Here is a 24,723-nt window from a genome sequence, read left to right on the forward strand (position 1 = left end):
AGAACCATTACATTATTATTTTAATAGAAGAAAATCATTACATTAAATGTACGGAGAGAGAGAGAGAGTTGGGTCAGTTGGTCAGCAACGCGAAATGAGGCCCGACCCGGCCCGTGGAGTAAACGCGGCCCAGAGGAGAAGCGGTCAAGGGGTCGCGGAGCCTTTATGATTTCTCCGCCCACTCTCTCGCTCGCCTTCGCTCCCTCTCTCTCTCTCTCTCCCTCCCCCACAAACGCGTGCGTCTCCTCCCTCTCCCCGGCGGCGGCGGCGGACGAACACCGATCAGTCGCGAGGTAATCTCACCACCGACTCCTCTCCATCTCCCCCCTTTCTGTACGTGCGAACCTGGGTCTCCGCCGCCGACCGCGTACCTGTGCGCGCGCGCGTTCGAGCGAGGTTTGCCGCCGTTTTTATTTCCCACGGTTAATCTAGGGTACGGGGATTGCCGAGGATACCGCGGGATCCGTAGCATGCGCCGTGAAGGGCGCTTCCGCGCGCGTCGATCGGATCCAACCGCGCTCTCCGCGGTCCGTGATTGGTGGCGCCGGGTTTGGCTCCTCATGATCGTCGTCGTTTGTCTCGTCGGGGAGGATTTGATTTTGGGAAATCAAGGCCGCGGTCTCAGGATGGTCGGTGGATACGTAGTGGTTTGTTACCATGATTCGTATCCTTCGGTTCGTTGCCGACGGGATGGATGGGTGGGTCGTCATTTTTACCCGGTGGATCTGTGGTGGCTTTTCATATAAAAATGTCTCATCTTGATCTCTGCACATGTGCATGCATACCTTTTGAGTTCCCCTTCAACCTGATCATTGATACGGTACTAGTTGTGATTAGCATGGTCAAAAGGGCGCATAAATCATCTCTTGGTGGTTCATGTGTACCCTTGCACATAATGCACCCCATATGCACGCCCCTTTCCCTTCCATGACGCGCCATCTTCCATTGTCACATGGCGGATTGCGTTCGTTCATGACTATGCCATGCGAATTAAGAAAACAGCCGCCTATGTGGATCGAGAAATCAGCCGACTGTGTTAGTGGGGCTGCTCGCTTTCTGTCATGCCATGCATTTGAATTTTGATACATGTGAGTAGTTCTGTATACCTGTCCATTACATTTGACGATCTGCATCATGTTTCATCATTGTGCAGCAGCAATGTCGGGCAAGTACATTATCGGTTCGCTGGTTGGATCCCTTGGCATTGCATATGTCTGCGACGCCATCGTTTCCGACAAGAAGATCTTTGGAGGTGAGTACCATGCTGTTACATAACATGCCTGTAGGATGCCTGCGCCCCTAACCTCTTGGAAGAATATGCATCTGACGCTGCTTGTTCCATTCGGATCCAGGCACTGTGTGCAAGACGGCGACAGACAAGGAGTGGTTTCAGGCCACGGACGCCAAGTTCCAGGCCTGGCCCCGTGTCGCCGGGCCGCCGGTCGTCATGAACCCCATCAGCCGCCAGAACTTCATCGTCAAGGACCCCTGAATGCGCTGCGGCGCAAGCTCGACCAGCGTTTTGCTTCCACCATGCAGCCAAAGTTTCTTTTCTAGGGTTTTGAAGTTCCTAATAAAAGGGACTTTAAAGTCAGGGTATACTATTTTTTTCTCGAATTTCAGTTTCCGTGAGCAACTTTGGGGGGCTTTACCGCTCGCTCACTCGCCTTTCGATGAACTATGTTCCTCGGTGAAATTTCCCACGAGGCAGTAAAATAACTGCATTGTAGTTTCTGCATTGTATTTCATGTGCTGTGTTTCTTCCTGATGATGCTGCACGTTTATGCTGTGATGATACCCAGCCTACTGTTTTTGTCTGGTAGTGCACCATAATTATTTTTGCTTGATTTATGCTGCCTTTGCACCCTGCCTGTGCTGCTGTTACTGCACAATTGCAAACTTTTATTGACAAGAATACATCAGCTGCTGTTTAGATTGCATATCGTTTTGTGTTATCTTGCTGAGAACGCTGGACTCAGCTGGAGTTTTGCGATATATCAGTGCCCACTGAAGCCAAACTATGGCCTAACACTAGTGCAAGCCTTTGCACCTGTGGGCTTGTATGCAGAGAGGATGTTTTTCCTTTTTGGACAGAACTGTGCGATCAACTTCAATTATTTTGCGTTTTGAACAATGTAACACAATGGCCACGAGCCATTCACATGAACCTGATGTTCTTGATCCGCTGAAATGGTTTACATGCCAATTGTAGTTAACATCAGCGTCTTTGACACAACAGATTTCTGTAAAATTAGGAGCATACTACATGCATGGAGGAGATTAAAATGATGGTAACATGAACATAAGACTTCTGAATGTGTTTGCTTCCGGATGGGGCACATCGAAGGGGCCACGCATGATGGCAAAAGGACAAGCTAAAAAACCGTGAAATTGGATGACTACTCCCATGTTCCATGTCAATGTCAACAAATTTGGTGATGTGGCTCCTTACATTCATGGAGGGGAAGATAGAGCAGGGATTGGATGGTGATAGAAAACGAAAGCTTCCGCTAGAAAAAAGAGGAATTAGAATCACAAATGAACCACAAAACTTTTTTAGTCGTCGCAAGTTCTCGGGGAATAAAAGATATCCCCGCATCTTGATACAAGCACTGAACATATGGCCTATGGCTACCGGAATGCTAATGTAAATTTTTTTTTCAAAAAGGGGAGGCTCCCCGGCCTCTGCATCAGAACGATGCTGGAATGCTAATGTAATTGACTGGATCCGTTGCTTTTTCCTAGGTCATATGCCGAGCCAAATCTCCGCGTGCAAATCTTTGCTTGGCTGCTCTTTCAGAAAATACTCAACTCCAAAGCAGCGAAATGTGACAGGAACTGTTCAGATTGGATAATGCAAAATTGCAAATGCGCTCAGCTAGGCACTCCCAGATAGACGGTCAAACAGAGAGAGTGAATATGCTTTACTCATCGTGCCGACCCAAGTGGGCTCTCAGTGGTTGCACTTAGCAGAGTTTTCGTACAATATGTACAACCTGTCACTCGGCCGGCTAACAAAACCCCATCTCAGATCCCAACATGGCAGGCACTACACCACGTCACTTGGGATTTCAAGGTGTTGATTCATGTAAAGTTCCTTATCTATCATGATACATGACACGCTATGCACAAGAAAGCACAACAAATGACCTGCCCGTATGCAAAATAAGGGGGCGTTTCATTCGTTTGGTTAAGGATAGTCAATTTCATTCGTTTGGTTGGGAGGATAATGGTGGTTGGGGATAATCAGTTTTATGTTTGGTTTGGAAGGATGACAAGTGGATGGGTTGTTCAGTACCTCTCAGGTGAGAATACGCTGTACAAAAGACAAAAAAGAAAGAACTGAGCATGTGTGTGAGGACCTTGCATGGTGTCACGTTAGTTTGTTTTCTTTGCGTAGAAGTAGTAGGGCCGAGTCGTGCTTCTTTTACGGCGGGGCAGTAGCTGCATGTGTGGCCTTGATCCATAGGATGGCGGGATGGCATGTTCAGAGAGGGCATGGTGATCGGATCGCACGTCTGTTACGCAAGGAAATTGATCGGGCTGGGTTGAGATGAGCACCGCTCCGGACCTCACATCAAATTAATTCAGTAGAAAATTCATAAATTATCTGTACTGCGCTTGGATTTGTGGAGAACAAAAATGACTTGACATTTCAACTGTACGTAGTTGGTACTATTACACTGCAGGCAGATAGTTAGGTGGCGTTTGGTTTGCTGTCCCTATTGCTGACGCGATAGTGCTTCCAGGTCCATGTCCAGGACTTCTATCCCTTCATCATGTGCGATGATAACCCTACACGGAAAATACATTATAGGTTGAAATTTTCTCAAAAGGTAGAGTTAAGTCCGAAATGCCAAAAAACAAACTCAATACAATAGAGCTGAAGGAAATGATGCCTTGATTCTTCACTATACGTAGTTTAGTGAAGACCGTTTAATATCTCTACGATTCTAAGATACCACCATTTACAGTACCTCTAATATATAAGTTATCTTCATTTCAAGCAAAACTTCACCAAAGGATGGAGTTACAAGTCGGAAACTGCCTGCCAAAAACTAACAAAAAGTAACAGAGCTTAAGAGAGGCCAGCTACTGATGCTTTTATCCTACACTTTAGTATACCAATGACCGTTTTATAACCCCACGCTTGTAAAATACACTAGTATGTACTCCTTCCGTTCCTAAATATTTGTCTTTTTAGAGATTTCAAATGGACTACTACATACAGATGTATATAGATATATTTTAGAGTATAGATTCACTCATTTTGCTCCGTATGTATTCACTTGTTGAAATCTCTAGAAAGACAAATATTTAGAAACGGAGGGAATATATATAAGCCACGTTTCAGTGTGCCTGAAATAAAAAAAAACTCAACTACTTTCTATAAAAACATCCATGTTGCAGTTCAATTGCTACATTTCAAAGAGAACTTCACTAGAAGGACATATAGAGTTAGATGTTGGAAAGGGTCAAAAGTAATACACCCTTTGCCTCATATTAATTGACGCTCAAACGGATGTATCTAGCACCCCCGAAGGAGGGAGTACAAGACAATAGAGCTTGAGAAATGGTTAATTGCTAATGCTTTCTTTTTGCGGGGAAACTGTTAATGCTTTGATTGACCCTCAAATATTTCTTGTTTATTTAAGACTTTTTAATTATTCCACATTTCTAGGATGTGGGTACTTCTGCTCAGTTTGCACACGGGCAGTAAGAAACTAAAAATTGAACGTCTTTCCATAGAAAATCTTTGGCTCCAAAGATATATTTTTAAAAATGAACTTTGAACCATTTATAGGCCAATATTATGCGATCCATCGGTTCAAAAAAATAGATATTATGCAATCCACTAAGGTGTCCCTTCATTCGCACATCTGAATATGGTATAAAAGTGACCAAAAAGATGCATTATATACCTTCTTGAGCCTACAAATGCAAAATCCAAATTCTCACTGTCATGTGTCCATTGAAAAGTCTTCAGAAGCCTGTAAACATACAGTCCACAGTCAGTTGTGAAAATGATTTTTGTTGCGAGGGTGTCAAATGAATTCGTGTAGCCCCATGGAGCCACCCAACCGAAAGAATCAGATCGACGCATCCTAAATTGTTGGCGCCTCCATCATCTAGTCTGCCTCCGGTCCTGTCGATGCCGCCGGCCTGGTGGAGCTTAGAGCATCTCGAACAAATTCTTACATCGCACAAAACCGCTGATAGATGCAAATTGTTTTATTCAAAATGATATAAAATTGTGCACCATTGCAGTACTTGGGTGCTCGAGCAAAACTAAGGCAAAACATGCGCAACCCCAACTGCCGAGTGGAACCATCCCGCCATGTGCCCGTCGCCTGCCAAATCCTATGGACACCTCCTCGGACACCGACGCCGCCAACACCGCTCCAACACACCTCACCATGGCCGTCTCCGTGGTGATGTAAATTTTACATCATCGGTTAGAGTTGAATTTTTTTTTGGTGAAGTAAATTTTACATCATCTATTGAAGTTGAAGGGTTTTTATGATGTAAAACCATATTTTTATGATGTAAATTTTACTCGAAGCACAATTTGATGATGTATTTTATATCGTCTATTGAAGATGCTCAGCGTACATGGAGGCCGGCACCACCGCATGCATGCTCGTGCTGCAGCTCTAGGAGACCTGTAGTTGGCCGGCGTCGACCGCAGGTTCCCTTGCTGCTCCACCGTATGTATTGGTCGCTCGGAGAAGCCATGGCCACTGGCTCCACCGCGTGCGTCTGCTCCACTGTTTCATTTTTCTTTTGTTTTTTTCCTTTTGTTTTTTTTCCTGGAGGGCCCCACCTATAAAAACAAAGATAGTATCTAACTTTTCTTTTTCCCATGGTCCCCACACGTAAGGGAGAGAGTGTCCTACCCAAATGGCAGCCTAACTTAACGAGGGGGATGCACCCGTAGGTCAAATATATCGTCTTTGACCGCGTCCGCGTCAGCATCCAATCGGGGCAAACCAGCCAAGGACATTTTTTGACGCGTATGAGATAGTTGAGGGGGTAAGGAAGCGAACAAAACATCAAAGGGTTATGTGAACGACTAAGTTTTTTTTTTTAAAGGAGGACGACCCCCTGCCTCTGCATCTGGAAGATGCATATGGCCATTTTATTAAATATTGACACAAAACCTTACAGAGTCATACAACAATAAGTCTAAAGCCACCAACTAAGCAACACATGTCGCTATCCCTATCCAGTTGATGTAGTGGCGCTGAAAGTCTCGGCCTAATACCAAACAGATCTCACAGTCAAACCTAACATCTAAGACTTGAGGTCCCAATCAGGACGCCTGCCGGGTATGAGCACCCACCAGTCCGGCGTGCCCCTCAACCAGGACGTCTGCGAGGCCGCCGCGGCCACCTGCCACCAATCCATCTTCAAAGTTGTACTGCTGCATCGACCTTGCCCGGTCTATCTACCGCCGACACCACCACGACGCCAGGCAGCGTCACCCTCCTGCGCGAGTCCATCTCCGCTCATCAGGCGCTGAGTCTCCATTGCGCCACGCCGCCGAGATCCGCCGTCATCAATGGACCAGATGAATCACCGCTCCTCCTCTTGTCCCCTCCAACCAGCACTTGTTCCAAAACGATGCCCCCATGAGGGAGAACGATACCGAAGGCATCGTCATTGTCCGTTCCGGTAGACCCAGATCTAGGGTTTCCCCTGGAACTTCCCGATCAGGTGGATGTGACCAGCAACGACGATGCCTCCAGAAGGGAACGACGTCTGAGACGCTGCCATCGTCCGCCAAGACCGCAGTCAGGCGCGATTTTCACCAGAAGCCACGTCTTCCCGACCTCGCAGCTGGCTGGAACCGAGCGAAACCTCGTCACGAAGACGTATGTCGTCGTCGGTAGTCCGGCAGAGATCCGGCATCTCCTCACCGGTCCCTCCACGCGCCGCCGGTCGGCGGAAGGCCTCCTCGCGACAGATCCAAACGGGGCATTGGATCCGCAGTGACCGCCATCACCATCACGACCAGGACAGCCCACCCCGCCGGATGGGCTGCCACCCATTCAGGGCCGCCGCCGCCGCGATGGTGCTCCGGCCCCCGCCGCACAGCCCGGAGTCGCCGTCCCAGCCGCTGCTGTTGGATCGCACGAGAGGAGCCGCCCCCGCCGCCTCAGATGGGATCCGCCGCATCCACCCGCCCAGATACGACCAAGTTTCTTGAAGGTTCTAAAATAGATTTTTCCTATTAGAAATATCTGGCTAAGTATAACCTTTTAACATATCATATTTTTTTTGAAACAGGCTTTCACCCCGCTTTATAAATAAAGCCCCAACCACACAAAGTACACGGCTGAATGATACAAGATGATGAGGTGACCCTTTTACAAAGCAGATTCCGGTATAAACGGGAAACGCAGACCGCTAGAGACTACGTGACTGAAAAATATCATAGGAAGACCTGAGAACACTGCCACACAACACCCTAGAACACCTAAGCTCCACGACAACACCCTCAGGAGGGAGAACGGCACCAGGCGTCGCCGCTGTCGAGTCCAACGGTCAAGGGTTTGCACCCGAAACTCAGGCATGGAGAAGAGCACCACGAAGATGTCTTCGAGAAGATAACGGATCCCATGAGCGTCGCCATTGTCGGTGACAAGGCGCAGAGCTTTCGCTCAGTAGCTCCCCCATGCCACCATGAGTTCTTCAAGAGAGGCGTAGCGGGTCCAGATCCCCAGCTCCGGATCGCGTAGCCACTGCGGAAGACAAATGGCCTGCCCAAGCCACCCATCACTATACCTCATGCCGCCCACATGACCAAGAGGTATAGCCACCACCACCGCCATGGTGCCTTTCGGAGGGCCAACCAAGAGGACTACCTTCTAGGGCCACCGCCTCGGCTTCCAAGCCACGAGAGATCGCCCATCGCCTGCTTCACAGTGCACAAATTACGGGAGGATAAGCCCGGCATCAGCCACCGAGCCAGTGTCAGCGCCACCATCGTCGGGGCGCCCACGCCTGCAGTCCCACACCAATCCCGATGAACCGGGGGCATGACTCAGTGGCTTCCGACGGCCATCGTTAAGAAACCAGCTCAGACGACGCCAAGGCCGTGGCTTGAAGCACCGATCCAACCGCCGGCACTACCCAGGACCTCTACCGACGCTATAATGTGAGGAAGCCTCGCCAACTGGGCCGCAGCACCCACCTTGACATAGCCAAAGGCAACCAAACCACGCGAAGGAATCAAAGAACTCTAGGCAGGAGGACCAGGTCAAACTCCTGCCTGGCGGCTTGTCCACACCGTCGGCCTATTGCCAGCAGACGCATCCAGTGCAGGCGGTCATTGGCCCAACCATGGGGGCGACACATGGCGGCCGGCAAGTCCGGCCACCTACGAGCCAGCCGGCAACCCGCCCCACCTCGGCTCCGCGCACATGGTCCCGTCATCGCCGACCACGCCCAGGCCACCGCCGGCTGACCACAACCCTGCCTCCACGCTCGCAGGGAGAACCCACGGTACAACCACCGGCTGTCGGACCGAGCCCTAGCCCATCGGCGCAACCGCAAGCTGCGACGGGGCCAGCCAGGCCGACGCCAACCCGTGCTCGCCACCCATGGCTCCCCCGATCGACGGAAGCTCGGATCCGCCGGGGCGACCGTGCCGCTCATTGCACCAACTCCAAAGGAGTGACGCCCGCAGAGCATGTCTGCCCCCACACCACCCAGCATCCCGCGCCGCCATGGCCCGCGCCTCCCGCTACCAGACGACTGGAGACGCCCCTGGTCCAGATCTGAATCAAGAAACCGACCACCGCCGTCCCGCGCAAGCACGCACCACCTGCCCCTGCTGCGCACGTGTCCGCATAGCCACCACAGCAAGGACGCCTGCACGCCTCGCCGCAGCCGCCGCACCCCACGCCAAGCGCTGCGCCCCTGTTGACCACCGCGTCTCGCACCACGGGCCGCCAGACAAGGAGGAAGGAGAGCCCCGCCGCCGCCGACGCGGACCAGGCTTTGCCCGCCCGCGCCCTCCAGCGGCGGCGAGGGGAAGGTGAGGTGGGAGGTGGGCTAGGGCTTCGCCTAGCCGCTCGCGGGAGCAGTTGAGACCAAGCGGTGTTTTCAATGTGTTCATTCCATATCATATTTTTTGGTGTGTTCATTCCATATTCTTAATATGTAGACACTTTCTATATTCATATCTTGACACTATCGACACCAACTTTTGGCACTGGAAGAAAATATGGTATGTAATACTGTTTGGCAATATCCATATGTACCCGCCTGACTTCCATGCATGGAGCATTTTTTCCCCAAAAGAAGGATAACCATTTATTTTTGCGAATACACATCTCCTTGCGCATCGTTGAACACCATAATTCTAGTTCGCTTTTACGTGGGGAATTAGTTTATCATAGTCTTTACATTTTAGATGAGAAATCATAAAAGTAACTGGCATATAATGCATATATTCTTGTTTGATCCTGCTCGCCCCTCACCACCCCCCCCCCCCCCCCCCCGCGGGGGCGACAGGTGAACCCCCTGATCCCGCTCTCCTCTAGCCCCCTCCCCGATGTTCTCCCCTCCCACTGCCGCTGGCATGGTCCGCTAGGCCCTGCCCGCGCGGTGCTGGTGGCGGTTGGCCGAGCTTTGCCCGCGCGCGTGTATGGGGGTGCAGGGGCTTCCTGATGGCGGTGGTGCTGCTCAGCCAGCGGCAGTGTGGCTTGGCGGTATGTATCCCATGATATGGTGGCGCGGCCCTTGGTCGTGGGGCGGCGTGGTGGTGCCTAGACATGGGCCCTTTTGTGCTCCATCTGGGTTGGGGTGGGCCGGTGGGTCACCGGGAAGCAGCGCTGCTCCCTAATGGTGGTGGTGAGGAGGCGAGGGAGGATTTGTCGGCCGACGAGCTGCAGCGCGGCGGCAGGGGCTGTCTGGACCATTTTGGTTCCGGTCGGGCCAATAGGGGTCTAGTAGGTCCTTGTCGTCGGCTCCGCGTCGGCGATGGAGGATGTCCCTCCCATCGGCTGTGTTGCGGATGCCCCCGAGCCCATTGTCTCCCTCTTCCGTCCTCCAGGTCTCGTGTCGGTGGCCTCAGTGAGACGCCGAAGTTGGTCCGGTGACCATGGTGGCACAGGCTGGTTGGCGGTAGGTTCGGTGGTACACTACAGATCGTCCGGGGTGGTGGTGGGTGGTTGGGTCGGGAGAATTCCCTGGCAGCTTATCCATCGACGGGCCTTCTTGAAGGGCGTCGGGTATACCCATCCCCCATTGCCTCCGCGTACCAGGCAAACCCTAGCCCCTAGGATATGTACGGGCGTCGTCATCTCATTCCATTCCGTCTTGAAGTTGTTGCTCCGTACGATGCTTCAGAGTGCAAGGAGTGTGGTGGAACTTCTCCGGAGGGTGTATGGGATGGTTGCAATATAAAGCGGGGAGAAACCCTTTATGATCAAGCACACAAGAAACCTGGTATTAATCGAGACAGTGTATTGTTCGGACCACACACACATATATTTTACACTCACCTGAGAAATAGGCACACATTTTTGCATGGTTGGATACAGAATTTTAGTGCTAGCGCATTTATGTAGACAGTAGTATATGCAAAAAATCAGCAGTAGTTTTATTAATTTTTCAGTAAATGACATTTTCATTCAAAATGCTACTCCATGGCAAGTACTCCGTCTGTAAAGAAAAGAAATATTGAGCTGATGCAGTAGTAGTATTAATTACCTGTAGTTAGCGGAGTTCCAGAAGCAAACGGTCTTGTCATCCCCCTCTCCTGAGGCTGCTGCAACTAATAGGGGAAGTTCCGGGTGGCAAACGACAAGGCCAATCGACTTGCCACATAAAGAGAGTTCATGAACACACTTCTCTGTCTGCAAATCCCATACCTAATTGAACACGTACAGAAGGTAAAAGAAGTTCAATTAAAACTGCAATCAGGCATGCATGTTGTTGAGCGGAGATATGGCATACCCTTAAAGCACAGTCCTCAGTGATGGTAATAAGATATTGTCGGTGACTATCAGTGTAGAGGTAGTCACACACGTCTCCATAACAGTTCGGGGGCATTATTGTGATGAGAGGCTTGGAAGAATGAACTGACCAGACCTGGAAAGTTTAGTTAATTATAGAGATCAAAATTAAATTCAACTCTATGGCAAGTGCATGCATTAAGTTACCACTGAAAATGAAATGATGTAGAAAGAAACAAGTCATTTACATGGCAAATTCCGTCTTGAGCACCAGCACATGTTGTTGTGTCCTTGGGGTTAAACCTTAACTGAGTGTCAGGTCCACATGCCGAGCCCCCGCTAATTCTCTGACAACATTTCCAGCCCTTATCCCAGTCCCAAAGCCTGATGGGGTCCTCACAATCATCCCACGTTGCTAGCGTTATTAGCAATGGATAGGTTGGGTGAACCGCCAAAGAATGGATATGAGCAGAATAATAAGCTCGGAATTTCTTTATCTCTGTCATTGTAACACACGAGTACACACGGATTTTCCCAAAGTCTTCCCCAGTTACAAACCATTGCTTCCGTGGGATGAACTTTGCCGCATGAACCCAGACATAGTTATCTACTATCTTCTTAACCCAACGTTGTTTCTCATTGGAGTCAAACGACATCACTACTCTCTGTTGATTCATTAAAGATAGAGCCCTTATTAGCTAGGTTTCGTCTCAGACTACTGAAAGGAAAAAATAACAGAATAATGAACTTAACATGAACAGAATAATGAACTTAACATAGAAGGTGTTATATGACAGTTACCTGTGTGACTGTGTCTGGTAGTCCCAAATGGAAACTTGCCTTAAGTTCTCAACTACCAAAATCCTGTAGTACGTAAACAAGGCACAATTAAAGTGTGAAAATATATTTCAATATGACATCATGCATGCTAGTTTTGGTGCCATCGTGAAAGAATCTACTCACCATGGTTCCGTTGGATGTACATCCATCGTAGTGGTTGACTTAAATTCCTCGGTGACTATAATCTGATCGATCGATTACCACCAAACAATAAAACCTAGCTAGGTTAGTGAAACCTCCAATGCTAGTTGTGACGACTAATAATAGATAATGTGGATTGATTTTAATTTGGTGGGTTACTAGAGCAATCTAGCTCACCTTGGGGGTTATTGCCGTTGAACTTTGTGGGCAGACTGCACCCGTCACCATCGCCACATGCATCTGGCACCCCAGCTCCTCAACTCGCTGCGGTAAATCCACCTCTTCCATCATATCATCCCAGCTAATGGATGTCATGAAATTGTCGAGCGCAGACTTGCTCTCAGACGTAATCATCAGTATATATATCATCTTTAGCGGTCGCTGCTGTTGCTCCACCAATGTGATGCTGACGTCACAAGTGGACATTGGATGCACAAGTTCATTCTCTTCACACGAGTACATATCCTTGAACTCCGGTATAATGCTAAAGAGAACATACTGATCTGCCTTGCTGGTTAGGCTCAACGGGCAACTGGTTCGCTTGCCGGCCTCGAAGCCAAATTGGAGCTTGAGAGGGTGGATATCCAGGATCTTACTATCCGTAAACCCAAGGTGTATTGTCTGCAAACAACATATGCCAACACGGGTGGCACCATGATGAGCTTTTCAGGAATTATTTGGCAGTTATATCTCTAGTAAAGATATCGTTTTTCACTAATATTGTGATACATGCACGGGTCAAATTAAGTGAGGGGACTACAACAAGTGCATACTTCAAATTAATTTGCCTTACACTACTACTACTACCCATGCGTATGCTTGATTTCTCTACATGTTAGGTGGTAACCAACCTTAGTGCTTGCCTCTTCTATTCTCTTGAGTGCACTAACTCGCTTCGGTAAGAATGGCCGTCCATACAAATTCATCAACTTCATCTCATACTCCAACTTGGCAATGAGAGGCATTTCCTATAACAGAAAACGTGGAAGCGAAGATTCTAGAAATCAGTAGTGGTACATTTGGGTTTATCCTAAGTCAAACTTCTCTAAGTTTGATTATATTTATAGAAAATATATTAACATCTACAACACCCAATAAATACATTATAAGCATATGTTTTATAATGAATCTAACGACAGATTTAGAGAACATACATTAACATCTATAATGCCAAGTAAATACAATATAAGCATATGATTTATGATGAATCTGGATCCAATCTGGTGTTGTAGATTTCAGTTTGTTTTCTGTAATGTTTTCCAAACTTAGGGAGGTTTGAGTTTGGACAAGCACAAAAGTACCAGTATTGTGAAATAAATTTAGTATTCATGCTTTGGTACACCCTCTATGAGCTAAATTCGCAATCAGTTATGCCTAGAAGCAGCCCCTAAAAAAAGCATTGCATGCAAAAAGAGTTGAACAAGATTGAAGTGAAAGTTCAGAATCGGTAGCTATTGATACATGAATCAAGTAATAATCAAATTTTGTTAATTATATTGGTCCAACACTAGTGTGCAAAGCATCCCGTCCAGCCCTATTGTGCGTGACCTGCCTAAATGGGCTTCAGATGTTGCAGTTCGTTGGAGCCCGCCCCGCCAACCGCCCACGATGGCCGCACTTTGCCCTTCACGTGGGGAACAGGCGAGAAATGCTACACTTACCGATGGATTTTTACAGATTGAAGTTATAGACTGAAGTGTGAAGCCTTGATTGGAAATAAGGAGGGGGTGGGACCCGCGCTGGAAATCAAGGGGAGAAAAAGATTGGTGGGGAGTAGTTTGTAGATGCTTTCCGTGTCAGCTTGCCCGTAAGTGTAGAATTATCGGGAACAGGCGCTCACTAGCCCCTGTTCGTGAGCTGGCCCATGTGAGGCGAGCGCTTCACCTTTTCTCCCCTGCTCCGGTCGCTTCAACAGCCACCCTCCCTGATTGCTTGAGCGCCCTCAAGTCATGGACCACTCCCTCCAAAATAGAAAGTCGCGGTTGGTCATTTGATTGGACAACCGTTGATTTAAAAAAAATAGGATTTTCTTAAAAAACAAAAACAATCGTAAATTCAAAAATGCTTTACGGACTTTTATTGTTTTTCACAAACTTAAAAAAAAAGTTCATCGAATTTGAAAAAAAAATCATCAGATTTGAAAAAAGTTTGTCGAGTTCGGAAAAAAACATTTACTGGAAAATTTCATCACATTTAAAAAAGTTCATCGATGAATTTCAAAAAATCTCATCGAATTTGGAAAAAAGTTCATCAAATTTAGAAAAAGTTCATCAAATTTGGAAAATGTTCATTGAATTTGAAAATGTTCACTGAATTTGAAAAAAGTTTGTCGAATTTGACAAAAGAAGAAAAAAGCTACAAGTTAACACGTCAAGGCAGGTGGCTGCTTGGTTGTGACAAGTAACACTGAGCTAGGAGATCGCCTTTTTGAATCGCTGTACACATGTTTTTTTTGCGTCTTTAAACAGAAAAAAGGAACGTGGGCCGGCCGAGCATGGAGAAAGGGGTGTGCGCCCTGTACCGTAAACCCTATAACCGGTCTGTTGTGCACATACGGTTGAATTTGAATAATTTTGATATGTCACATAATCACAACCATGGATTAATCAGCTATCAAGGGCCTGCCACATCCATCCATCTGACGTCGTACAAAAATCAGACACAAGTGATTGTACATGAAGTAATTCCGGGGACTGTGAGAAACTACTCCATTGTGTGCAAGAGTTTACCCTGAACTAGGCGGCGGTGGGACTATGAGATAGAGGCAGATTAGGATCTAACTAGCGATCTAATTTTGATTAGTGATTAGATTAAGTGAAGTATGAAAAATCACTTTAAAGTGAGTGGTGGGGTTGTTCCGAAGCAGCTCTTGTGCTCAGTAAGTCTTAGAGTCACCATCGCTTCTTTCTCCATTTATTCATTCTTCTTTTTTACTAGTCTAAGCAAACATTATTATTTGGCTGTATTAAGAGAAGGTTCACACCACCATATCGTACCTGCACTTAACATTCGTCGAAAACAAAAAGGGAAATATTTTGGTCCGATTTTTGAGCAAAAAAGCAAGGCTATGTCACAAGTTTTAGGGAGAAAACACTAATGGAAACTTAAACTTCACCCACTCCACAAGTATTCAATGAAGTTACTCCAAGTGATCGCACCTGTGTTATAGATGCACTCCTTACGACACCTCTGGCAGACCAGTTTGAAATTTCTTCTTCATCAAAGAGCATGAGGATGACATCCCATGTAGTAGGCCTATTCTTTGGATCATCGTTCATGCATTGTATCCCTATCTCAGCACATAATTTTACTTGTTCGAGCGGTATATGGTGCCCTTGCGTTGTTTCAAGCACGTTCATCCAACTTTCAAGTACCTGCAAATTTGACAAATATATGGAATTTAAGTTTCAATAGTTGTGATTCATTAGTTTAGAGAGGGGTTGGATGTTTCTGATTATTGTGGGATTTTCTAGCCAATTTTACTATTTTTTTGGTTCATATTGTGATTTTAGTGTATAATAGATAGATAGATAGATGTTACATTACCAGAAGATTGATTACTATAAAAACAGCATTCACATCTTCTTCTTTCTGAATATGAATCTTATTTACCTACGCTTATCAATTGTGGCTTGCATTTTTTGCAACAAACCTGTGTTTTGCGCTTGATATGCTCATCGTATTGTTTTTAATCTTTTGTTAACTTCAAATATAAAATAAAAATTTCCATGTATAGAACTCGCTGGGAATAAGAAGAAATGGTAATTACATCCTCAACTTTGTCAGTCCCTTTACACCCCGTCAGCACCTCTAGAAAAATAACACCTAGACCATATATGTCATTTTTTTTTTGTTATTACTCCGCTTCCTATGAATTCCGGTGCACAATATCTCCTGCATCATGATTGATGTGATTTCACATGTTAACAAACAAAGGGTACAAAGCTGGTGGTATCAGACAAAAACAATGGACTTCTCGAAAAGAATTAGCTTGCCTACCATGATCCAACTATGTGTTGTGTGATGGTCCGGCTTTGATCTTCACTTAGGCGCCTTGATTGACCAAAGTCCGCAACTTTGGGCATCATATTACCATCTAGTAGTATATTTTGGGGCTTTAGATCCATGTGAATGATATGCTGCTGATGAAGATAATGTACACCTTCGCAAATGCCCTTAATAATCTTATATCGTGTTTCCCACAGAAGTCCAGCAGATGGATCTGTTGGGTGTATACACCAAAGGCATGTGATTCCTCTTATATTTGTTTGGGCAAGAAGGCCAAAAGAAATACTATAAATGTATGTAGGCAAGCCCGTGGAAGTTTATAGAACAAGAGAATGTGCCAGATTGTACCTGTAATATAGTCGGCGAGGCTTCCTTTTGGTAGGAACTCAAAGCAGAGCAATCTCTGCCGTTGTTCTGCCCAGACAGTTACTCCGTTGAATTTGTCCATTACTTGTTGAGTATCGGAACAGTATCCTAGAAACCGTACTGTGTTCTTGTGCTTGACCCCTAAGAGAGAATCAACCTCACTTTGGAAATTCTTCTCATCAATGACAATTGCGCTGTAAAGCTTCTTTACGGCGACCGTCCCATTTCGAAGCTCTCCCTGCATTTCAAGGCTTAAATTGTCAACCTTGATTACGTGTGTAACCTCATGGCCAAATGGCTAGGAGATTTTAAGTCGGCACATGCATTACTAATCATATTAATTACCTTGTAAACTTCTCCAAACCCTCCAGTGCCGATTTGTTGACCTTGAGAGAAATTCTTTGTGATGGCCTTCAAAAGTGGCAGCGACAGGGGGGCTGGATCCACGCTTTCATCATATAGTGCCATCTCTTTGCGTTCAAAAAAAAAAATATAGTGCCATCTCCAGAGCAAGAAGTTCACTGCCGTCAGGATCCATCTCGGATCAAGCTACTTGGAAACCGAGCTAGATCGAAGCTGTGTACTCCTCAACCTGGATAGGTAAGTATGATAGTCCATAAACAGTATATATTTTGTGATGGTAAACAGATGGCAAAAAAGACCAGAACAGTCTGAAAAGAGACAGACATGCATCTTCTCCACCCATTAGCAAGAAGGAAGAAACCCAAACAACAGTCTCCAAACGCTGACTAACAGAAATAGCAAAAAGAACAAATCTAGAGTTGGGAGAGGACGAATCAACAGTTCAACACTAACCTGCAGGAGGCGAGACCCAAGGACAAACTTGCGCTAGGAAAACTCTGGACTGAAGGATTACGGTGTATAGTGCAAACGTAAGGCTATTTCAGCTGAGTGAGGCGCCTTGCAAGTGGTGAGGCGTAGAAAAAAATATGGAGGCTTTTGATTGTTTCCAGCAGGTACACGTGAGCGACATGGATCAAGCCGACAGCTTTTCAACCTCATTGGCTCCGACCGGAAATAACGCCGGCTCGTTGCAACTTTTCACACACACACACATCTATCTCTCATAATATTTTGTCACACACACATAAAGAACTCATGTTTGTTTGAAGAGAGTAGAGACCTCGGATGCTTTTGGTGGAGAGGCAGATGGATGAGCCATTGCATTGGGCCGATCTGGTTTTGGGAAACGAGTAGGCGGCATGGATCAAGCCGACAGCTTTTCAACCTCATTGGCTCCGACCGGAAATAACGCCGGCTCGTTGCAACTTTTCTAATGCCGCCTACTCGTTTCCCAAAACCAGATCGGCCCAATGCAATGGCTCATCCATCTGCCTCTCCACCAAGAGCATCCGAGGTCTCTACTCTCTTCAAACAAACATGAGTTCTTTATGTGTGTGTGTGCATGCATCCAACCCCAAGTGCTACTAAACCTTAGTTGGTCAGAACGAATCAAATATAGTATTACCGTACCTCATAAACAACTGCAACTCTAGAGCAAGATGACAAATTTAACCAGATGGGGCTTCGGGTTTGCTAATCGATGATTCAAACAAGCGTGCCGCACAACCAGATGGGTCTTCGGGCTTCGTGATACCCATGAGCATTTTACGTGACACGCCTTGACATTTTTCTAATATAATGTGGAACCTTTTTTTTTATTTTTCGAAAGCACTCTATATATTGATCAAGAAATACAATCATTTGCAACCCACCACGCCACACCTAGCGGAGCTCCACGCACTAACGGACATCCACTCTACTATTGAAACAGAATTTAGCAACTTCATGAGCCACAAAGTTGGCCTCCCTCTTTTTTTTTGACAGAAAGACTGTAAGGGAACCCCCTACAGTATAATTGGTGCAACAAACCCAAATTGCAAGTACCATGTCTTGAACCTGGGTGGGTGGGAAGGCATCAGCCCCTTCACACCACTAGACTATGCCTTAGTTTGCAAGTTGGCCTCCCTCTTATAATCTTAAGGAAAGTAAATTCCTGCAACAGGTGCATAACCCCGAGCACATCCTTCTTCAAACCCACCATGGCAGACATGTCCAAAAGATCATTAGATAAAAAGATTGTGCACCACTAGACAACCCTTATGTAGTATGGGGCAATTGGATCATTTGCCCCACTTTACATGGGGTCTGATGATTTTCCCCAGGATTGTCTCAATGTCTAGTGGGCCCGGCCCCACCCGTCAATCTCGAGGGAGGGAGGGGAGGGGCAAATGATCGAAGTTAGAAGTAAAGTGTGGCAAATAATCCATTTTCTCATAGGAATATAGGCTTCATAAAAAACAAAAACTTGATGATGATGCTGGTGGTGATGGAAAGTGCAATAAAGAGGAAGCCAATAATGATTTTCCTGCAGTTATTTTGTCAGAGCAGGGGACTGTGGTTATGCCATAGTATGAGGCAGTTATGTTGTGTACTGCCAATTTCCCCTCTTTGACACAAGCTTAGAAGGATCATATCCCTGCACACAAAGTGCAATAAAGATAAAAATTTGGACTGCTTGGGCAGTCAGGAGAGAGGCTTCATCTCTCTGAGGCGACTGAAGATGCGGAAGAAGATCCTGAATCCAAAGAATTTTGGAACAAAATGTACAAATGTTTTGGCTGCTGGGCAACCTAGTGGGGGTGGTAAGTTTGTGGGTAAGTTTCCTCTGCCCCTGCCCCTGCACTTGAGATTAGGAGTGACAAGTTTGTGGGTAAGGAAGACACTGACAAAACTACCCTATCCATGCAGAGAGTTGCATGGCCCTTCATTTACCCAATAATATCATAATCCATCCCGTGTTCAACTAGATGGTTTTGTTGTCTCATAGCGGCTGGCCCTCATGTGCCATGTCCATGTCTTTGCGAATCGAGAAAACAGCTGATTGTGTGTGTTAGTGGTGGTGCTTGTTTGTTTTCCATCCTGCGGTGTTTGTTTTTTGACGATTTACACGAAATGTGAATAATTTCTTCAGAGCAGTGCATTAGATTTGATGATATATGCCATGTTTCTCTGTTGTGTTGCAGCAATGGCGACCAAGTGCATCATCGACGCGCTGGTCGGATTCTTTGGCGTTGCGTATGGAAGCGTTCCTACTCTCCTGGAGGAGAGCCGCGTGGTTTATATTGATGTTGGGTAGGAAAAACCCCTACCGTGGCGTTTACATCAGAACCGATCGCTAGGATTCGGTTTGTTACATCGAGAGGATAGATGCGTGGAGAGGGAGAGGAGATAGAGTTTGTTGAGATTACACAAGTTGTTACAAAGAGATCTATCTCTATTTCCAACACTCTCCCTTAATCTCAACTATCCTATATTAAGATTCCTCTTGAACTCTTCAAATGGTTTGACTGGTAGTGCTTTAGTGAAGCCATCTGCCACCTGATCCTTAGAAGGAATGAACCTGATATCCAGTTTCTTCTCTGCAACCCTTTCTCTTACAAAATGAAAATCAATTTCAATATGCTTGGTTCTGCCATGAAAGATTGGATTAGCAGAGAGATAAGTGGCCCCTAAATTGTCACACCACAAACATGATGTACGGTGTTGTTTAACACCCAACTCATTGAGTAATGATTCAACCCAGATGATCTCAGCAGTTGCATTGGCTAGTGATTTGTACTCAGCCTCAGTACTTGATCTTGACACTGTAGCTTGCTTCCTAGCACTCCAAGAAATAAGATTAGAACCAAAGAATATTGCAAAGCCCCCTGTTGACCTTCTATCATCACTGCATCCTGCCCAGTCAGCATCAGAAAAGGCACTAACAAGGGTGGAGCTAGAACGTTTGAATTGAAGTCCTAGGCTCACAGTATGCTTTATATATCGTACAATTCTTTTAACAGCTGTCCAATGTACAGTGGTAGGTGCATGCAAATACTGACAAACCTTGTTGACTGCAAACGATATATCTGGTCTTGTCAGTGTCAAGTACTGTAAGGCTCCCACAACACTCCTATATTTTGTGCTTTCTTCTTCCTTGAGTGACTCCCCTTCAAAAGCTGAAAGTTTTTCTGAAGATGACAGAGGTGTAGGTGAAGGCTTACAGTCCTTCATTCCCATACGAGTTAGAAGCTCAATAGCATATTTGTTCTGACTTAGCACTATGCCATCTGAAATCTTCTTAACCTCAATGCCTAGGAAGAAGTGTAGATCACCAAGATCTTTCAAGGCAAACTTTGAACTCAAATCATGTAGGAGAGCATTAGTAGCATCTTGTGAAGAGCTAGCAACTATAATATCATCAACATAAATCAAAACAAAGATAGTCGTGTTTGCCTTGTTGTAAATGAAGAGTGATGTGTCAGCCTTGGATGCAACAAAGCCAAAACACCTCAGCTGAGAGCTCAATCTTGAATACCATGCCCTTGGTGCCTGTTTTAAACCATAGAGAGCTTTGTCAAGTTTACACACATAGTGAGGTGTCCTTTTATCTGCATACCCAGGTGGTTGCCTCATGTAAACCTCCTCTTCCAGAACACCATGCAAAAACGCGTTCTGAACGTCTAGCTGTCTCAAGCTCCATCCCCTGGAAACAGCAATAGCTAGCACAAGCCTAATGGTTGCAGCTTTAACAACTGGACTGAAGGTATCCTCATAATCTAAACCATAACGTTGTTTAAAACCTTTTGCAACAAGCCGTGCCTTATACCTGTCTATGGAACCATCTGCCTTTTTCTTGATTCTGTACACCCATTTACAGTCAATAATGTTCTTACCACGTTTTTTTGGTACAAGATGCCACGTCTTGTTTTTCATGAGTGCGGAATATTCTTCATCCATTGCATTTTTCCACTTTGAGTCTTCAAATGCATCTTTCAAGCAAGTTGGTTCTCCTGCAATACATAACATGCCATAGGGCATGGTGCCATCAGTTCGGACTTTTGGATTTTTTTTATACCTTTCTGCAGACGAGTCATCACGCGTGAGGTTGGAGCCGGTTGTGCTTGAACAGGAGTAGATTTTTGCACAGGAGACGACATGGGCGAGCCTGCCACAGAGGATCCAGGAGCAGTTCCCGAATCACTTTGCAAAGCAGATCCAGACCCTGATTCTGTAGCCCATCGTGTGGTTGCCCTTGTACTTGCGGAGTCAGCTTCTGCAGAGTTGCGCGCCGCAGAGGATCCTTCAGGCGCTGCTGTCCAGGCGCGCACACGCATGGGAGTTGGCGATCCCGAGCCCACCGTGTCAGGCTGGGGCCGGTTTCTGGTGGGCGCGCGGCTCGAAGCCGGCCCACTGGCGGACGATGTGGCCGGCTGGGACGAGCTGGTGGGCGCGCGACTCGAAGCTGGCCCACTGGCGGACGACGTGGCCAGCTGAGACGGGCCGTTGGCGAGCGCGCGATCCGACGAAGATCTCTGCGCCTGATCCGAGGCCGCCAGTTGCTGCGGAGTCGCATGCTGCTCCAAATCAGCCTCGTTCGCCGCGCCTGCCTCCAGATTCTCCAGCACATGCAATATAGCACCATTTTGCATCAAATCTTGGTCATTTTGAGCATCGTTTTCTTCTGTTGTTTCTCCATGGATCTGCACAGGACAAGATACACAACTGGAACTGGTTGGGTTATCATATTTTTCAGTACAATCATCGCCCCCTTGCTCAAAGTTTCGAAGGCTAGGAGGAAGGAGAATGAGTTCTTTCTTGAGAATGGCTCCGGCATTTGGGTGTAGAGATGCAAAGGGAAATACGGACTCATCAAAGACAACGTCACGGGATATGTAGACTCTGCCACTGGCGACATCAAGACATTTTACTCCTTTGTGAATAGGACTATATCCTAGGAAGACACACTTTTTGGAACAAAAAGCGAGTTTGCGAGAATTATATGGTTGAAGGTTGGGCCGGCACGCACAACCAAAGACACATAATGATTTGTAATCAGGTGTGGTGTCATAAAGACGTGTGACAGGAGTTTCAAACTTGATGACTTTACTGGGAAGTAAATTAATGAGATAAGTGGTAGTCAAGAATGCTTCATCCCAAAACTTGAGTGGCATAGATGCATTTGCAAGTAGGGCTAGGCCTACTTCGACGACATGATGATGCTTTCTTTCAGCGGAGCCATTTTGCTGGTGTGTGTGTGAGGGCATGAAACATGATGGGAGATGCCAAGTTGTTGAAAAAAGGAATTCAACTTCTTGTACTCACCCCCCCCCCCCCCCAGTCAGTTTGCATAGCAATGATCTTAGTGTTTAGTTGTCTCTCAACAAGATTCTTAAAGTTTGAGAAAACTTGAAACACTTCAGACCTCTTTTTGAGAAGATAGATCCATGTATATTTACTGTAATCGTCAATCAAGCTTACATAGTATGAATATCTACCAACTGAGGTGGGAGCCGGCCCCCAAACATCTGAGAAGACAAGTTGTAAGGGTGCAGTAGATATGCTAGTAGATACAGGATATGGTAGCTGATGACTTTTAGCTTGCATACATGGATCACACACTGACTCAATACTAGACTCATTTGAGTAGGGGAGTTTATTTTTGCTAAGAACAAACTTGACAATAACTGAAGAAGGATGCCCTAAACGACTATGCCACTTTGATGATGAAGGCTTGATGGCGATGCGTGCTTGTTTATTCAATGATGATGATGACGAAGATATGAGAGGATAAAGACCTCCCACGCATTTGCCCCTAAGAAGAATTCTCCTCGTGTCCAAGTCCTTGACCAAAAAGAAATAGGGGTAGAATTCAATAAGGACACGATTGTCTCGAGTAAAGCGATGAAGAGAAAGGAGATTTTTGTATGTTTGGGGCACATGAAGAACTTTGTTAAGATGCAATGTTTTTATAGGGGTTTGAACAATTGAATGACCAATATGAGTAACGTTCATACCAGAACCGCTTGCGGTGTGGACTTGATCTTGCCCATGATACTTGTCTCTTGTTGTCAGCTTGTCCAACTCGCCGGTGATGTGGTGTGTGGCGTCGGTGTCCGCGTACCAATTTGTGTCAACGCCATAGGAGTCGGTGACAAGGTTTGTCCCCTTCTCCTCATGCTCATCATCATCATACCTATGCCAGCAGTCTCTGTGGGGAACGTAGTAATTTCAAAAAATTTCCTACGCACACGCAAGATCATGTGATGCATAGCAACGAGAGGGGAGAGTGTGATCTACATACCTAGTAGATCGACAACGGAAGCGTTTGGTTGATGTAGTCGTACGTCTTCATGATCCGACCGATCAAGCACCGAAACTACGGCACCTCCGAGTTCTAGCACACGTTCAGCTCGATGACGATCCCCGGACTCCGATCCAGCAAAGTGTCGGGGAAGAGTTCCGTCAGCACGACGGCGTGGTGACGGTCTTGATGTACTACAGTAGCAGGGCTTCGCCTAAACTCCGCTACAATATTATCGAGGACTATGGTGGCTGGGGGCGCCGCACACGGCTAAGGAAAAGATCACGTGGATCAACTTGTGTGTGTCTGGGGTGCTCCTGCCTCCGTATATAAAGGACTAAAGGGGGGAGGCTGGCCGGCCAAGGAGGGCGATCCAGGAGAGTCCTACTCCCTCTAGGAGTAGGATTCCCCCCCCCCCCCAATCCTAGTTGGAATAGGATTCGCGGAAGGGGGAAAAGAGAGAGAGGGGCCGGCCCCCTCTCCTTGTCCTATTCGGACCAAGGGAGGGGAGGGGCGCGTGGCCCATGAGGGGCTGCCTCTTCTCTTTTCCACTAAGGCCCATCATGGCCCATATAGCTCCCGGGGGGTTCCCGTAACCTCCCGGTACTCCGGTAAAATCCCGATTTCACCCGGAATACTTCTGATATCCAAACATAGGCTTCCAATATATCAATCTTTATGTCTCGACCATTTCGAGACTCCTCGTCATGTCCGTGTTCACATCCGGGATCCGAACAACCTTCGGTACATCAAAATGCATAAACTCATAATATAACTGTCATCGTAACCTTAAGCATGCGGACCCTACGGGTTCGAGAACAATGTAGACATGACCGAGACACGTCTCCGGTCAATAACCAATAGCGGGACCTAGATGCCCATATTGGCTCCTACATATTCTACGAAGATCTTTATCGGTCAGACCGCATAACAACATACGCCGTTCCCTTTGTCATCGGTATGTTACTTGCCCGAGATTCGATCGTCGGTATTCCAATACTTAGTTCAATCTCGTTGCCGGCAAGTCTCTTTACTCGTTCTGTAATACATCATCCCGCAACTAACTCATTTAGTTGCAATGCTTGCAAGGCTTAAGTGATGTGCATTACCGAGAGGGCCCAGAGATACCTCTCCGACAATCGAAGTGACAAAACCTAATCTCGAAATACGCCAACCCAACATGTACCTTTGGAGACACCTGTAGTACTCCTTTATAATCACCCAGTTACGTTGTGACGTTTGGTAGTACCCAAA

The 24,723-nt window shown here is 46.6% G+C and overlaps 2 protein-coding genes across 6 annotated transcripts; one reads left to right on the plus strand and one right to left on the minus strand.

Annotated features, from left to right (window-relative positions):
• Positions 1–189: 189 nt before the first annotated feature.
• Positions 190–1,851, plus strand: LOC125512817 (uncharacterized). 3 transcript variants are annotated; one of them, XM_048677896.2, is made up of 3 exons: positions 190–293; positions 1,154–1,252; positions 1,353–1,851. In XM_048677896.2, the coding sequence occupies exons 2-3, from the start codon at positions 1,159–1,161 to the stop codon at positions 1,490–1,492; spliced, it is 234 nt and encodes a 77-aa protein (XP_048533853.1). In that variant the 5' UTR covers positions 190–293; positions 1,154–1,158; the 3' UTR covers positions 1,493–1,851. The 3 variants fall into 3 exon arrangements, with proteins under 3 accessions (XP_048533853.1, XP_087391371.1, XP_087391370.1); XM_087535245.1 differs by having other exon boundaries at positions 196–293; positions 1,157–1,252; XM_087535244.1 differs by lacking the exon at positions 190–293 and adding an exon at positions 546–698.
• A 1,769-nt stretch (positions 1,852–3,620) lies between these two features.
• On the minus strand, positions 3,621–17,378 carry LOC125525944 (cysteine-rich receptor-like protein kinase 7). 3 transcript variants are annotated; one of them, XM_048690945.2, is made up of 15 exons: positions 17,139–17,378; positions 16,668–16,914; positions 16,305–16,560; positions 15,948–16,170; positions 15,718–15,842; positions 15,107–15,322; positions 12,800–12,916; positions 12,126–12,569; positions 11,931–11,992; positions 11,769–11,831; positions 11,216–11,632; positions 10,969–11,103; positions 10,723–10,883; positions 4,923–4,991; positions 3,621–3,795 (listed from the first exon to the last, which is right to left on the minus strand). In XM_048690945.2, the coding sequence occupies exons 2-5, from the start codon at positions 16,788–16,790 to the stop codon at positions 15,788–15,790; spliced, it is 657 nt and encodes a 218-aa protein (XP_048546902.2). In that variant the 5' UTR covers positions 16,791–16,914; positions 17,139–17,378; the 3' UTR covers positions 3,621–3,795; positions 4,923–4,991; positions 10,723–10,883; positions 10,969–11,103; positions 11,216–11,632; positions 11,769–11,831; positions 11,931–11,992; positions 12,126–12,569; positions 12,800–12,916; positions 15,107–15,322; positions 15,718–15,787. The 3 variants fall into 2 exon arrangements, with proteins under 3 accessions (XP_048546902.2, XP_087393002.1, XP_087393003.1); XM_087536876.1 differs by lacking the exons at positions 15,718–15,842; positions 15,948–16,170; positions 16,305–16,560; positions 16,668–16,914; positions 17,139–17,378 and having other exon boundaries at positions 15,107–15,296.
• Between the last annotated feature and the right edge of the window lie 7,345 nt (positions 17,379–24,723).

Source organism: Triticum urartu, chromosome 7A (genome assembly GCF_056163025.1).
Source record: "Triticum urartu cultivar PI428250 chromosome 7A, HENAU_Tu73, whole genome shotgun sequence".
Taxonomy (NCBI): domain Eukaryota; kingdom Viridiplantae; phylum Streptophyta; class Magnoliopsida; order Poales; family Poaceae; genus Triticum; species Triticum urartu.